Genomic DNA, 15,981 nt, shown 5'->3' with positions numbered 1-15,981 from the left:
AAGGGGAGAGGAGAGGAGAGGAGAGGGAGGGGAGAGGAGGAGAAGGGGAAGAGAGGGGGAGGGGAGGGGGAGGGGAGGAGAGGGGAGGAGAAGGAGAGGGGAGAGGAGGGGAGAGGACAAGAGGGGAGAGAAGAGGTGGGGAGGGGAGGGGATGGAGGAGAGAGGGGAGAGGAGGGGAGGGGAGGGAAGGGGGAGGGGAGGGGAGAGAAGATGAGGGGAGGGGAGGAGGAGGGGGGGAGAGAAGGAGAGGGGGGAGGGGAGGGGGAGAGGAGGGGAGAGGGAGGGGAGAGGAGGGAAAGGACAGGAGGGGAGGGGATGGGGGAGAGATGGGAGGGGAGGGGAGGGGAGGGAAGGGGGGAGGAGAGAGAAAAGGATGGGGGAGGGGGAGGGGAGGGGGAGAGGAGGGGAGGAGAAAGAAGAGGAGGGGAGGGGAGAGGAGAGGAGGAGAGAGGAGGGAGAGGACAGGAGGGGAGAGAAGAGGAGGGGAGGGGATGGGGGAGAGATGGGAGAGGAGGGGAGGGAAGGGGGGAGGAGAGAGAAGAGGATGGGGGAGAGGGGGAGAGGAGGGGAGGGGAGAGGAGGGAGAGGACAGGAGGGGAGAGGAGGGAGAGGACAGGAGGGGAGAGGAAGGGAGAGAAGAGGAGGGGAGGGGATGGGGGAGAGAGGGGAGAGGGGGGAGGGGGAGGGGAGAGGAGGAGAGAAAAGAGGAGAGGAGGGGAGGGGAGAGGGGAGGGGAGGGGAGGAGAGGGGAAGGGAGAGGTGAGAGGAGCGAAGGGGAGAGGGGGGGAGAGGAGGGGAGGGGAGAGGAGAGGAGGGAGAGGACAGGAGGGGAGAGGAGGGAGAGGACAGGAGGGGAGAGGAAGGGAGAGAAGAGGAGGGGAGGGGATGGGGGAGAGAGGGGAGAGGGGGAGGGGGAGGGGAGAGGAGGAGAGAAAAGAGAGGAGGGGAGAGGGGAGGGGAGGGGAGGAGAGGGGAAGGGAGAGGTGAGAGGAGCAAAGGGGAGAGCGGGGGGAGAGGAGGGGACTCCGGGGTCAGGAGCCCACCTCCTGCAAAGTGGCAGTGTGTAGGACAGTGTGTCCGACAAGAACGCCATAACCCCCAGCGTGCCCCCGTGAAGGCCGTCTTTTCTGGAAATCCGGCACGGAGGGCAGTGGCCTGTCCGTAACAGGAGACACAAAGGAGTCAGAACTCGGCTAAGGTCTTTAAGGAGGGGGTTCCGCTGCCGACAGAGCGGCTGGAAGGGTCAGTTGACTAAGGGCAACCACAGCCTGAGGGTCAAAGGTCCTTCTGTGCAACCAGAATGGGGCTCTCTGGTGACAGCCTGCCTGTCAGCCCGTCACGGCAGGCCACCGCTCTGAGCCAGGCCCCGGCCGAGCCTGGACAGGCACCCAGAGGCAGAGACGTCCTCCAGCTGCAGCCAGGCTGGCCGGGGACACGCATGCAGGCCTCAGTGGCTGGAAGGCGGCCAGATGTGGTGCGGGCTCGGACACGGGTGAAGAGGGCGGAGGGGTTGGGCGCTGTGCCCAGTGAGCCCGGGAGGCCTTCCGGAGGGAGGTGGCTTTGGGCAAGGCCGGGGGGGGGGGGGGTAAGAATTCATCAGGTAGTGCTGGGGGGGGGCGGAGGATCACCTGCCACGGCCTCCTCGAAGGGGAAGGGAACAGCCTGAGCAGAGGCAGGAAAGGTGAGCTCCAGCTGGCGTGGCCTCCGTGTGGGAGGCCTTTCGTGCCCCGGGGGAACCAACGCGGCTGGTAGGGTAACTTCCTGGATCTCAGAGCATCGCTTTGACGCAGAGATTGGTTCTGGACAACCCCAACTGGTCCCTTGAACTTGGATGGCTCTCTCTCAAGAAAGTCATGCTCGGAGGAGTTTCCTAGAAAGACCGAGGGCTCAATCTGCGAAAAGGGAGTCTGTGCTTCGCTGAAAGTCAAGAGCGTCGCTGTCCTCCCACAACCGGAAGGCGCCGCGTGGCCCTCAGACTCACTGGGCCCAGCGGCCCTGGGGTCCAGGGGTGCCTTCCACAGCACTTTTGACAAGAGTCCTTCTGGGCTCGGAAGGTCTGGAGGGGCGTCTCAGGGGCCCTTTGACAAGCGGCAAAGCCAGCGGAGCTAACCGTGATCGAGACCTTCTCTCCAGCCGGGGTTGGTGGACGAGGGGAGAACGCGCTCTGCATGAACGGGGGGAGCCGGGCCGGCCAAGGGGTCCGAACGACGAGACACAGCAAACGAGGAGCACTCAAGCTCAGGGGTCTCACTGAGGCCTCTTAGGCAGAGGTGGGGGGTGAGGCACACACAAGATGCGTGGGCAGAGGACGGACGGTTCCTGAATCCTCTGTCTCGGTCCGGAAACGACTGTGGTACCTCCCCCCACCCAATATCCGCTGGGGCACCTGCTGTGTCTTTACAACCACTGTCCTGTGTCTGAGCGTCTAGGAGCCAGAGATCCCCGATGAGAACGCCCTCCCCTCCGGGTCTCCGGGCTCAGGCAGGAAAAGCCAGCTTGTCATGGAGGGAGGAGGGAGGAGGGAGGAGGGAGGAGGGAGGAGGGAGGAGGGAGGAGGGAGGAGCGGGGTTCTTCTGAGGGCAGCAGGAGGACTTGGACTTCCCGGCTTCCTCTCCAGCCCCGAAGTGAGGCTGCTTTGTGACTCTGGGAAGTTCACCAGTTTTCCGGCCCGTTCCTGGCACCTGCTGCTGTTGGCTGCACTTTAACCCCCCCAGGCACTACCAAATTTTCCCTGGTGCTCCCAGGCCAGGCCACCTCCTCCGAAGAGAGAGCTCAGCTGAGGTCACATCGAAAATAACCCCGAGGAGAGCCCTGCTCCGAGCTGCTGTAGCTGATTGCCCTTTGCCCTCCCTCCCTCCCTCCCCTCCCCCACACACAGGGACCATCCCCACAGGTCACATCACATGCCCAACGCATAGGGGTGCCGTGCGGTAAACGTTTCATACGACTCGTTTGCCTCTGGCGACTCTGGGAGAGCTTGACAAGGACAGAACTCCAGGGACACCATGCCACGAGGCGTGTGTAACTGCTGGCTTCCAGACGACAAGCCCTTCCAGTGGGAAAGCTCACGGGGCAGATGAACCTTGCTTTACACCAGAACACATTCCTGAAGAGTCACAGATCATCGTTTCTGCTCTGCCTTATGCCAGGAAAACAAAACACAAAACCACAGCAAACACGAAGACGGCGAGTTAGAAAACGGAACATTAGAAACAGAAAATAGCAAAAGATGCTCAACGTCCCCCAGCACCGGGGAAATGCAAACCCACGCTGCAAGGAGCGGCCATCTCTCACCTGCCAGAACGGCCAGAATCAACCGCACAAGAAACAAGCGTTGGCGAGGATGCGGAGAAAGGGAACCCTCGTGCGCTGCTAATTGGTGCAGCCACTCTGGAAAACAGTGTGGAGGGTCCCCAAACAGTTAAAACTGGAACTGCCCTATGACCCGGCAATTGCACTCCTAGGTATTTATCCAAAGATGCAAGGACACCAATTCGAAGGGGTACACGCACCCTTATGTTTATAGCAGCGTTGTCTACGACGGCCACACTATGGAAGCAGCCCGAGGGTCCATCGACTAATGAATGGATCGAGAAGGCGTGATATATACCTACACACACACAGACGTGCACATACATGCAAGGGGCTATTACTCCGTCAAAAAGAATGCAGTCTTGCCATTTGCAACAACATGGATGGGGCTAGAGTGTATTAAGCTAAATGAAATAAGTCAGAGAAAGGGAAGCACCCATGTGATTTCAATCACATGTGGAATTTAAGAAACAAAACAAACAGGCAAGGAGAACAGGCGGATGGCGGGGCGACTGGGGAAATAGGGGAAGGGGATTAAGAGCACATTTAGGACGGTGAGCACTGGGTGACGTATCGTATAGAAGTGTTGGGTCGCTATATTGTACGCTTGAAACTAACAAAACACTGTGTGTTCACTATACTGGAATTAAAATGAAAAACGTAATTTAAAATATGTAAAACAGGGGCGGCTGGGTGGCTCAGTCGGCTGGGCATCCGACTTCGGCTCTGGTTATGATCTCACGGTTCGTGGGTTCGAACCCCGCGTCGGGCTCCGTGCTGACAGCTCGGAGCCTGGAGCCTGCTTCGGATTCTGTGTCTCCTTCTCTCTCTGCCCCTCCCCAACTTGTGCTCGGTCTCTCAAAAAATAAATGAAAAAAAAAATTACAAAATACATCTATAAAACAGAACCGGGAGAGAGGCCAAGACAGCATGGACGCCCTAAGACTCCAATGTGCTCGCTACGGTGAGACACAAGTTGGCCGTAAACTCCCCAGCAGCTAGCATGAACAGAGAAATTCGATTAGTTTCCCAAAGCGTCACGTATACACTGAGCTTTGGGACACGGAGTCCTATTTCAAATCCGTGAGTGGAGCTGCTCTTCAGGAAGATGTTTGGGGCGGACTTGTGGGTTCGTTTTTTGTCTTTGCGGGGCAGCCCTGCATTTAGGGGAGAGGCCTTTCCTCACTTGGTGTCATCAGGGTGTGGTGTCAGTCCCAGAATCCCCGCCCCCTCAGGGAGGCAGGCTGTGGACCCCGGCTCACCCATCACATCGGACCCTGGACCCTCTCCGGGGCATCTGCGACCTGAAATGAGGACACCTGGGGGCTACAGGTGGTTAAAGCAGAGTCTGTCACGAGAGCATCTCCGGACGACTCCCACATCCAGCGGGAGCCCCAGCAGAGCCCCAGACCTGACCTCGTTCTTTCTTTCCCATGTCTTGAGTTTCCAGGTTTTCCTGGAGTCTGTGAACTTCCCAGATCCTTTCCAATAAAATCTTTTTCGTTTAAGCTCACGAAAGTCTTTCTGTTGCCGACAGCCCACAGCTCCTAAAGACACGGGTGCCAATGAATTCACGCGGAATAGGAGAATGCTCTCGGAGAGCAAATAGTCATCTTGAGTTGTCTTCTTAGGAAGTCACAATCCAAGACCTTTCATTTGCACGCACAGCGTTCGGGACTACTGCTGCCCTGTCTGGGGAATTGGATGAGACCCCCTTTGGCGGTGGGGGGACCTTGAAGACGGTCTGAGTGTGGAGGAGAGGAGGGGGTGGTGGGGAAGGTATTCTAGAAGGGCAGAACCTCGGGGTGTGACAGGAAGTGGGTGGGAGCTTTCGGCCCGGCCCCAGGAGACACTAGACCCCACATTCCCGAGACGGGGCCAGACCGCGTGCTGTGTTCTCCAAGGCGACGTCCGGGACTGGGTAGAGACTTTGAAACTCTTCACCCGCATTAAAAGTGCAAAATAAAAATGGAGTTGGACTTTTTTCAAAGGGGATGTTTGGGGAGGATTCCTTGGGAGAGAGCTTCTTGGATCCCTACTCTTTCCCTGGGGTGGGGCGAGCCTGCCGGTCTCCTCAAGGCTAAGCGGGCAGAGCGTTAGGTGGACCCACTGAGACACTTCATCCATGTCCCTTACAGTTTGGGGGTCACAGCGGATGAGTGACTAACTCCATTTGGGATAGGCTGGGAGGGAGGGAAGGTGGGCTGGCTGTTACGTTTCAGCAAAGATTACTTAGTGGGGGCAACCGCTTCCAGGCTCGGTCAGGGCAAATGGGTTGGACATTGTCTGCGGACCAGATATGGCCACACGTGGGGTCTCTCAGGTCTGGTGTAGAGGGACAGTGATTTTAGCAGAATGCTGCTGGAGGGTCTCACGAAATTCCCAGGGGCAGGGGAAGGGATGGGCAACCAGGCAGCACGGGGACGCTTTCATCCACATGAAAAGCAAAACAAAAGTTGCTTAATGATTACAGCCCTGGAGGCCCTCCTATCAGCCTGACAGTCACAGGGACATCATCAAAGCAAGATCTGTCAGCAGTGGGCTCGACAGGTTTGTGGGAGGGGACCCAGGAGGCAGGTGGAACTGGTATAGGGTGTTTGCGAGACGCCATCACGGGGTGGGGAGGCTGGAGAAGGTCAACGGCCGTCGTAGGGCGGACGTGGAAAATACCAAGAGCCAACCACACAGCATCACCGTGAAGTCTTTGTACCAAAAATACTGAACCGGGATGTCATCAAACCTCTAGATCTAACTTCCAGTTTAAAGGAAAAACAGGGGAGAGAGAAACAAAAGAAACGTTTGAAGGAAGCAGTCAGGTCATGTCAGCAAGGGATATTCTGCCGAAAAACCAACATCGTTTCCTCAGCAAATCGACGGCAGGAACGGAAAGGGGCAGAAGAGCGGGGAACAAATCTGGACTAAAAGAGATTTGACAACAATTAATAGCGGGGCGCCTGGGGGGCTCAGCTGGGTAAGCGTCCACTTCGGCTCAGGTCACGATCTCACGGTTCGTGGGTTCGAGCCCCGCGTCGGACTCTGGGCTGACAGCATGGAGCCTGCTGGGGATTCTCTCTCTCCACCCCTCCCCCCACTCAGGCTCACTCTCTCTCTAAAAATAAACAGATTTTTTTTTTTTAAAAAGGGTCCTCGAGCTTATATCCCAGGGGACCATCTAGGGAAGTCCAAAAGGAGAGCAGACTTGAGGAATCAAGGACTTTGGCTTTGGGAGGTGATAGCGGCCGGTATTTTTCACTTAGGTTCCTCGCACTGCCTTGTCTGAACCTTCCACGAACGCTCTCCCCATGCAGGTGGAGGGTGCTCCTGTTTACAGAGGGCAGCCAGGCTCAGAGAGGCTGACTCCAGGTCACGTGAAGGCCAAGTGGGGGAGCCAGGACTCACGCCAGGCACTGGGGACGGTTCCCTCCAGCGGACATCCGGCTTCACCGCGTGGTAGCCGTCGGGGAAGGCGGTGCTGGGTCGGCCTCAGGTGCGGCGGCCTCACCGAGCGCCCCGAGGCCTGGGCCTTCCCGGCCCCCCGCTGCCAGCCTCCGGAGGTCTGCCCGCTGAGCCCCTCAGCGTCTTCTGCCTCCGCCCAAATGTCCCCTCATCGCACAGACGGTCCCCGAGCTGCCTTTACAAACAGCCACGCCCTCCCCTTCTCCCAGTTTTCTCTAGCTCCTTTCCCTGCTTGGGATTAGTGCCACCCGTCACCTTACACAGAAACGCATTTCCTTCTCCCTCCTGCTCTAGAACAGAAGCACCGTGAAGTCAGGACTCGGCCAGCCCCGGAGGCTCCATGAATATTTATCGAACGAATACATGCGCACACACGAATAAAATGAATGTAAAAAGAGGGATGTTAGTCATTTCTTTCTCTACTTTAGAAAATCAAGCTGCTGGGAAGTACCGTAATAGGGGGGAAAAAGCACACTTGACCCTTAAACAACACGGGTTTGAACAGAGGTGTATTTTTTCCGATACAATACAGCACTGCCCGTGTATTTTCCTTACCATTTCCTTAACATTTTCTCTTCTCTGGCTTCCTTTACTGTGACGTACAGCATATAACGCATAAAGCATAGCAAATATGTGTTAATCCACTGTTTGCGTTATTGGTAGGCTATTAATAGCCATGTTTTGAGGGAGCCAAAAGTTATAGGTGGATTCTCAACTGCACGGGGTGGGGGGGGGGCGGTCCTACTCCCCACCCCCACCCCACCCCCACCACCCCCACCCCCCGTGCTGTTGGAGGGTCGAATGTAAATCTGTCTTCCCGTCACTGTCACTATCGAGAGGTGGCAGAGCCCAGAGGAGACTCAGCAGGTTTGAAAGCCGGAAGGCCCCCCCCTCTTCTACAGGTGAGGGGAAGGCCAAGGTCAGAACTCACCTGGCCGTTGCTCTCTCTGCAACCATCTGAGAAACTGATTCTCTGATTCTTCGTGTTCCCAAAGGTGGATCCCATGATGAGGAAGCGGTCTGGGGAGTCCTGCCTGAGCTCAGGGAAGCCGCTTCCGACCACCCGGCCTCAGGCCGGGGTCACGCTCCCCACAGGCCCGACCACCTTCCTCTTCGTCCTCCTTCCGGCCTGTGGGAGCCGAGCCGCCGCCCACCTGGCCCGAGTGGGCCGTGAGGCCCGAGGGTAATGAGCTCACACACACGAGCTGCAGCTGGCACCCCAGGGGCCGGTCCTCGAGGCTCTTGGCTGGAGGGCCAGCGGGTGAGGACGCCCCACAGAGGGGCCGGGAGAGTGCCGCTCGGGTCCGTGGCCAGGTGTTTCCAGGCCGGAGAGTCAGCGAGGGGGCGGGGACGTGCCCTTCACACCTGCTGACCACCTCCCCCCGGGGGCCCCGGACCGTGACGTGGCCAGTCAGGGCAGCCGCTCCCCCGGCCCAGGCAGCACCACTGTCCCCTCCCACCTAGAGGCTTCTCAGGCCAGGGCCCGGCTGGCCGGGGGATGCGGCCTGTGTCCCGGGATCCCGCGCCCCCACCTCACGAGCTGGGCCCCTCGGAATTAATTCTTTGGCACCACAGCTGGGCCCTGACCGAGCCTCCACCCCTCCTGACTGCCCCCGGTTGCCGGTCCTGTCGCCCGGCCCCGAAGGCCACCCCGTCCCAGAACCCTGGGGTCTGAGGCCTTTCCGGACACCGCAGGGCAGGCCAGCTTTGAGGTTAGGGCCGAGGCTTGGACAGGAAGCAGACCGGGGAGCCCTGGCATCGTGAGGACAGCAGCAAAGAGCCGAGGCCAAGGGCGAGGCATAGGTCACAGGGGGCAGATATCCCGCACCGGACTCGGCCGGCCGCCCAGCGGCGAGGTCGCCAGGAGTGGGTGGTGGGACGGGCCCCGGTCCAGCAGGCTGGCAACCGTCAGCACGTCACTTTGCAGGGACGGACGGAGAAGCGGACGTTTTCATGCGTCACCCCGGTCCCTCAGAGCAGCCCTGCCTGGGGCTCGAGTCTCTGCTATGGTTTCCAAGCCAGGGCCCGACCAGAACACCTGTGCCCCCCTCCCGCCGAGCGGCGCTCTGGACACGGGCACCAGCCGCCATCTGTTTGAACCCTGGGCACGCCACCTCTCTCCCTCTAACCCTCCTGCGGCTGCCAAACCTGATGGGCACCTGCATTTGCTGAGGAAACTTTACCCACGAAGCCCCGGGACAGAGAAGTCACTGGGTGCAAGTGGAGGGCGGGGTGGGGGTGGAACCCCCTGGCCACACAGGGAGGCTGGCCGTAGCCCGGGGGTGGCCATGCGGGCCGTGTGTGTGTGTGTGTGTGTGTGTGTGTGTGTGTGTGCGCCTGTGTAGGGGGCACCTGAGGTCTGTACAGAAGGACTCTCCGGGCAACTGCTCCCCCAACGGTGGGGGGCAGGGGAGGTGGGACAGCGTGGTGACATGATGTGCCTGACTTCCAACCTCATCCTCAGGGTCGGCCCTCTTCCCACAAACTCAGGAGTCACCTGTCGAGGCTTCTCCGTCTGTTTTGTGTCATGAGGAGGCGAGCGCAGGCCGGTGGGCTCAGCGGCGTCTGGAGAGGGGCCCGAGACTTCCCTTCCTGTACACGCTTCCCGGCAGGGGGTGGGGGGCTGCTTTCAGAGCGGGGCCGAGTCCCCCCCTCAGGGGAAGGTGGGCAGGGGAGCCCCGCGGAATGGGAACATTCACCACGAGGATGAGGAGGGGGAGGCCGACTGAGCAGACTGATCCGGCTCCGTCCAGACCCCCCTCAGCAGGGGAGGTGGCTCAGGGCGGGTACAGCTCCGAGGGACAGGATCAACCCTGCCGGACACAGCCACGAGGAACAAAAACGCGTTTGGGGGGTGGTTTTACATTTCCTCTTTATTTAAAAAAAAAAAAAAAAAAAAAAAAAAAAAAAGCATTTTTCTGGGTTTTTAAAACTTCTCCAATAATAAAAATTTTCCCGCCCCTTAACGCTTCTTTCTCGCCTCCTTCACCCCTGCTCCTGGGGCCTTCGGCCTGCAAGACCCGGATGGAGAAACCTTTCCAACGGCCGAGATCCGGGAGCTGGAGGGGCTGAGGGTTTGAAGGAAGGTGGTTCCTGGTCAGAAGGAGAAGTTCATTTGCACAAAAATATAAACCGTGGAGGATGAGACCAGCACATACGTGTATGGATTGATCTACAATCCACTTAAAAAAAATAGACCCAAACTGTCATTTTACAACTGCAATATTATACAAAATATTATATATTTTTTAAACCACACACACCCACCCACACACACGCGCACGCACGCACACAAGGCGCCGGGGGCCCCTCTGCACTTCCGCACGTGGGGACGGGCGTCAGTAGGCAAAGATGACGTGGTAGGTGACCTGGTGCCCATTGTCCCAGGCGTAGAGCAGGCGGTCCTTGGGGTTGTAGTCTATCTGGGTGGTGTACGAATACTCGTTCTCAAACAGCAGCCGGGGCACGATCTGCGTGTTGGTGTGGGTGTCGAAGGCGTAGGAGATGTTGGCGTTGCGCTGGTTGTGGCTGTCCACGGCGTACAGCACCCCGCAGATGACGAAGCAGTTGCCGTACAAGTGCCGCCGCAGCCCCGTGCGCCACGTGGTCTCCTTCTGCGTGCTCAGGTCCGCGGCGTTGAGCTTGCTCAGCACGATCACCTCCTGGCTGAAGCCCTCCTCGTCCAGGGCCGGGTAGATGAGCCACAGGCCGTTCTCGTCCACGGCGAAGTCCACGTCCGAGTGGCCCTGCCACCGCCAGGGCGTGGCCTCCTCGTAGGCCACGTCGTGGAGCATGGCCCAGGCGGCCACGAAGCGCTGCTTCAGGTCGTACTTGATGATGTTGCGGGTGAAGGCGCGGTTGTAGTAGAAGGCGCCGCCGTATACCACGTGACCCGTGCCGATCCAGCTGTAGGGCAGCTTGTAGGAGTTGCTCCAGCGACCTGGGGGGGGGGGGGGGGGGGGGGCAGTGTGATGGGACCCGCCAGCGGCCAGGGGTCCGGGCCCTGGGGCTGCGTCTCCGCTCTGCCACTTTCTGGGGGGCGGGGGGGGAGGAATAGGGGGAAGGGAAGGGCAGTGTGATGGGACCCGCCAGCGGCCAGGGGTCCGGGACCTGGGGCTGCGTCTCCGCTCTGCCACTTTCGGGGGGGGGGGGGGGGGGGGTGGAAGGGGAATAGGGGGAAGGGCAGTGTGATGGGACCCGCCAGCGGCTAGCGGTCCGGACCCGCGTCTCCACGTCTCCGCTCTGCCACTTACGGGTTTCGTCCAGCACACGGCGAGCCTCCGCACGCCCGCCCACCACCCGGAGAGAAGGCAGCCCACTCCCCTCGCCTGGCGGGTTCCAGTCCCAAGGCGCTAACCCACGAGAGCCCGGCCCGCACCCCACCCCACCCCGCGCCCTGGGAGGGGGGAGGTGCTGTCACCACCGGCCCCCTCCAGTCCACGACCCAGGAGCTGTGCGCAGGGAATGCGGGGCGGGCAGAAGCGGGCCCTCCCGCGACCAGGAAGGACCTCTCGCCACCGGAAGGCGGAAGGCCCTTCTCATCCGCCCCCTGCTTCCGGAGATCTGGCCGCGATGAAAGCAGGAGGGGGGAGGGCACCCACGAGGGCCTGCGATGGAAGCAGGGGTGGGGGGGGGGGGGGCAGAGGCACCCACGGGGCCCGCCGCCTGTACCCTGTTTGAAGTTCTCCAAGTTGCGGAACTCCACCAGCGTGTTGCCATAGTAATAGTTGGTGACGTAAATCCGCTCATCCTTGGCCAGGGGGTCCTTCATCCAGGCCCCTTCGTTCCGCCCGTACGTGTTCTGGGTGATCGGCCCCGTGATGGTGGACAGGGTGTCCTTGCACCTTCCTGACGGCGGAGACAGGGACGAGGGGCAGGGGTGAAGGGGGACCTGAAGCGAGCGCCCCCCTCCCGGGTCTGACCCCGTGCGGCTTCAGCGGCCTTCGAGGTGCCCAGAGCCGAGACACCTCGGCATCGTCCGCTCCTCCTCCCGCCGGTCCTGCGCTCTACTCACTCCGAGCCACCTGCTGCCACCATCCCCACTGCGTTAGTGTCCCCGTGCCCCTGCGGGCTCGTCAGCCCTACAGACTCCTCCCTCAAGGATCTAAGCTCCAGAGTTCTCTTCTGACACCACAGCCTCCTGGGAAAGACCATCCTGCTTCTACTGGATTCCGTCTGTTCCCACCGTGCTATGAACGAGCCTCTCCGGGACGTCATTTCTCTGCCGAGCGACCCTGGTGCCTCCCCCTCCGCCCTCCAGGTCTCCCCCACCTGGAACGCAAGCACCGCGGGAGGCAGGCAGGGGGCTTCCTCCTCCCCCACGGTCCTCAGGATACAGCATCTGGGTGGATACATGGCAGCCGGGGAAGCCCGACCAGAGCTGAGCAACTTGCCTACTGCCTGTGACAGGGACGCGGGGCTCCACCCGCCGCTGAGCTGCCCAGAGGTGTCTGGCCAGGCTGTCTGGGGCCAGGTCAGTCCCGGTTGAGCAGTGGCTGTCGGTGCCCCTGAGGCCCACCCCCTGGGTCCTGGAGAGCTGTCCTCAAGCCCATGCCCCTGTCGCTATGGTGGGCAAGATGCCAGGGTCCCCTTCTGGGGAGCTGGGGGAACAGGGGACCCAGCTCCACGTCAGGAGCTGCTTGGCTGTAGGCGCCCCTTCTAAGCCAAGTCTGCCTTCGTGGGACAGGAGCTCGGTGACGTACCCCTAATGGGCTCTCTGGAGTGACCTCTTGTGCCCAGGAGGGGCCCTAAAAGGCCACGGGAGCCACGTTGAGTTCTAGACCAAGTGGAAAGCCTGCCGTGCTTAATACGTAGTGTTGTTATGTAGTGAGCACAGCCCTCCCAGACACTGAAATGATGTGCGACCACTGAGAACGTGTGCTCTTTCTGTCCCCGCACTGGTGGGTTGGGGAGGAGGTGGGAAGGTGAATCCGGCCCTCACACCGCCCCCCGTCCTGCTCCTCCCGGCCGAACACCCCCACCTGCCATCAAGACTGGTGTGCGCATGGGCGAGAGTGTAAGAGTAACTGGTCCCTGACGTTCACCTGGGACAAAAAACAAAGGCCTACAGTTCAGATTCAGGGTGCTCTCGATTCCAGGCCACCCTCATTTCCAAACTGCTCCGATCCGTTCCATCCACCCTGCTTCCCCATTAGTGGTCTGAGGAAGGAGCTCGAGCTGGCAGGACAGGCAGGCACAGTGCCCTTGGCCCCGGGCCCGGGGCAGCAGGCGGCCGGAGGTGGGATGAACATTGTTTCCCAGGCGGGGCCCGCGGTGGGGTGCAACTGGCAGGCTTCGGGCAGCTCTGTGTGGGGTTCATTAGGTCCCGATCTGACAGAGCGGGGAGGGATTCGGTCTCCGTTAGACAAACAACAGCCGACCAGCCAAAGCCTCATTCCCCCACATCTGAGCTCATCTGTTCAAAACAATAAACCAGAAGGCTAGAGCTGAGCCCAGGCAGCGGCGTCTGATGGAAAATATCTCGTTCCCTGGCGCCGACCGGGGGTGCCGGCTGATAGGTGGGGAAGCCGTGCTTCCTCTGCGCGGAGGTGAGCCCTCGTGTGCACCCCCAGGGAGGAGCACTTCTCGTGTCCCCTCTCTGACCAGACTCAGGAACTGCCGATGAGCTCCCGGGAGCCAGGACTCCTCTGAGTTTTTTGAAACACTAGGGTGCCCTGGGCAGCCCGCTAAATCCCTACAGGTCCCGTCTGAGCCCCGAGGCTCTGCTGCGGCTCCCGAGGCGGGGGTGGGGGTGGGGGAGGCTTTAGAATCTGTCCCAGGTTTGGAGCCAGAGGCCTGGCCTTGGTCTTGGCCCTGCTACTGACCCCAGAGTCTGTGTTACCTCCAAAATGTCATACAGCCTTAATTTCTTCTGCAGTAAAGCGAGCGTAATATACGTCCTACCTACTTCACAAAGGTGCTCGGAGAATCCACTCTGATGACGGCACGGTAGGCTGAGTCATGGCCCCAAAGACACCCAGGTCCTAACCCCCGGAACCTGTGAATGTGACCTAACATGGCAAAAGGGACTGTGCAGATATGATTAAGTCAAAGATCTTGAGATGGGGATATCCCGGATTATCCGAGGGAGTCCCCAATGGCTCAGCAATTCCCTTATAACAGGGAGGCAGGAGATTTGACAGGAGGAAGCATGAGGGACGCAGCAGCCAAGCCAGGAAAGGCAAGATATGGATTCTCCCTTGGAGCCTCGGGAAGGAATCAGCCCTCCGACATCTTGATTTTAGCCCCTTGAGACACATTCCAGACTTCTCACCTCTAGAATGGTCAGAGAACAAATTTCCATTGTTTAAGCCACTAAGTTCGTGGTAATTTGTCACAGGAGACATAGACACTGAGGCGGATGGAGTCGGCTTCTGGAGTCAGGCGTCCCTACCTCTGTAGTTAGACGGAGTCCCAGCTGGCAGGCACCCAGGACCTCAGATAGAGGGACACGGGCCGGCAGGAGGGCAGAAACAGTGGGCACACATGCACGGTTTCAGAGCACTTGAAAACATGTTCAAGGTCAGTAAAACCATGAGGCCCAGACCCATCACCACGGCCTGAGAACTGGGGCCATTCAGACGCTCCTGCCCTTGGCAACAAACTGTCAGCCTTGGAGGGAAGACGCTTCGTGTTAACAACTCTCTTCAAGGACAGGGAGAGAAAGGCGGGAGGAAGTTCAAAGGAGCCACAGAGGAGACGGGCTATCTGTGACTCATGTTACAAGTGTCCCCCACGCTCAGTGACGGCAAACGTGTACGAAACCCTCTCTAGGTATCAGCCCCTTTAAGCAGACAGTTCAGTGGCTCTCCTGCGCAGGGTCCCAGGGGCTGAAAACAAGGGGCTCCTCCCCTGAGCACATGCACCTGCCCGTCCCTGGCCATCCTGAATCTGCAGAGGCCCCCCTGCCATCGTGGGCTCTCAGCTGTGGCGCTCACGGGGCAGGGTCCCCGCAGACACATGGGGGCACCGTGCCGTCCTCCCCGTCACCCCCGACACCTCCGATCGCCAGTGGCCAGGTCCTTCCCTGCCAGCTCTCACCGTGCTCTCCCCTGTCCCCACTCCCTGGTCCTGCTTCCCCAGCTCCCGGGCTGGCCTCCCCCCGCCCGACCTTCACTTTTGTCCTGAGAGCTACACTCTTGAGCCTCTCCCTGCTCTTCCTGCGGCCGCTGGGCAAACTCGGCTCCTCCTGAGGACTCAGCCCAGGCCCCGCTTCAAGGCACATCCAACTGCCCGCTAGACATTGGCCTCCCGTGTGCCTTCCTGGTTCCTCAGACTTCACAGGGTAAAAGCTGGAATCCAGTTGCTTCCATGAACAGCTTGCTGCACTCGCACCTCCCGCCCCCCAGAAAGGCACCGCATACCACCCAGTGGCCACACCAGGGTCCTGGTCCCTCCTGCTGTCTCCTCCTCCCCCACCCGCAGGTGGCTGTCTCCCACCTCTCCCTCTCCCCACCTTTCCCCTCCCCACCACTGTGGCTTAGTTCAGACCTCACTGCCTTTTCTGGGGTCACCCAGTTACCCCGCTGGCCCCTCTGGCTCCTCTCTGCCCCTTTCCACCTCCCCTGCCCCGTGGTCACACGCTGTTTTCTGCTTAAACCCTTAACCCGCCATCGCCATCACCGGCCACCGTGGGAAGCTGACTCAGCCCCTATCCCGGCACGCCTGTCCTCCCGCAGTCTATCCCTGCCCCCGCCGATCCCCACCAAACTCTGGTGGCTCCAGGGGCCAGGAGGGGACAGAAACAGGTGAAGGGGGGGGGGGAGGGACGACAGGCAGCAATATAGAGGCCGTGGCGGGTTGGGAGAGCAGCTGACCCGAAGGCATCCAAACTCAAGGCTGTAAGAACATCCTGGGATGAATTCAGCCCTCTGGCCGCCACACTAACTGCTTGTGTTCGCGGGCTGCCCTCTCGGGGTGCACAGGCCTTTGTGGCCTGTGATCTCTGTGCCATCACAGCGGGCCCCCGCTAGGAAGGGGCCGCCCTGGCTTTAACGCTCTGCTGTCGCCATCCTGACGCTCTTGATAATTTTACCTGTGACCTTGTTTCTAGAAGCAAAGTCTAACAGGACCGTGGAGCGCGTGCACGTGTACAGGAGCACGCAACACGTGTGTGTCTGCCTTCCTCGTCACCCGTTTGCACGCGGCATTTGCTGGGCCTGATGGACACAGGACTCCGGGGGGACCCACCATGCGCGGGGGTCCAGCCAGACT

General features: G+C 60.1%; 1 protein-coding gene across 3 annotated transcripts in view; it reads right to left on the bottom strand.

The window, feature by feature from the left end:
* Nucleotides 1–9,654: 9,654 nt before the first annotated feature.
* Nucleotides 9,655–15,981, bottom strand: part of OLFML2B (olfactomedin like 2B) — a 37,673-nt gene continuing 31,346 nt past the window's right edge. For all 3 annotated transcript variants that reach the window (XM_078441059.2, XM_078441060.2, XM_078441058.2), the window contains 2 exons: nucleotides 11,440–11,616; nucleotides 9,655–10,708 (listed from right to left, as the gene is read on the bottom strand). In XM_078441059.2, the coding sequence (XP_078297185.1) occupies nucleotides 10,107–10,708; nucleotides 11,440–11,616 (779 nt within the window). In that variant the 3' untranslated portion in view covers nucleotides 9,655–10,106. The remainder of the gene's footprint in view (nucleotides 10,709–11,439; nucleotides 11,617–15,981) is intronic.

Source organism: Panthera onca, chromosome F1, assembly GCF_046562875.1.
Source record: "Panthera onca isolate mPanOnc1 chromosome F1, mPanOnc1 haplotype 2, whole genome shotgun sequence".
NCBI classification, from domain to species: Eukaryota; Metazoa; Chordata; class Mammalia; order Carnivora; family Felidae; genus Panthera; species Panthera onca.
This window is presented reverse-complemented; position numbering and strand designations above follow the sequence as displayed.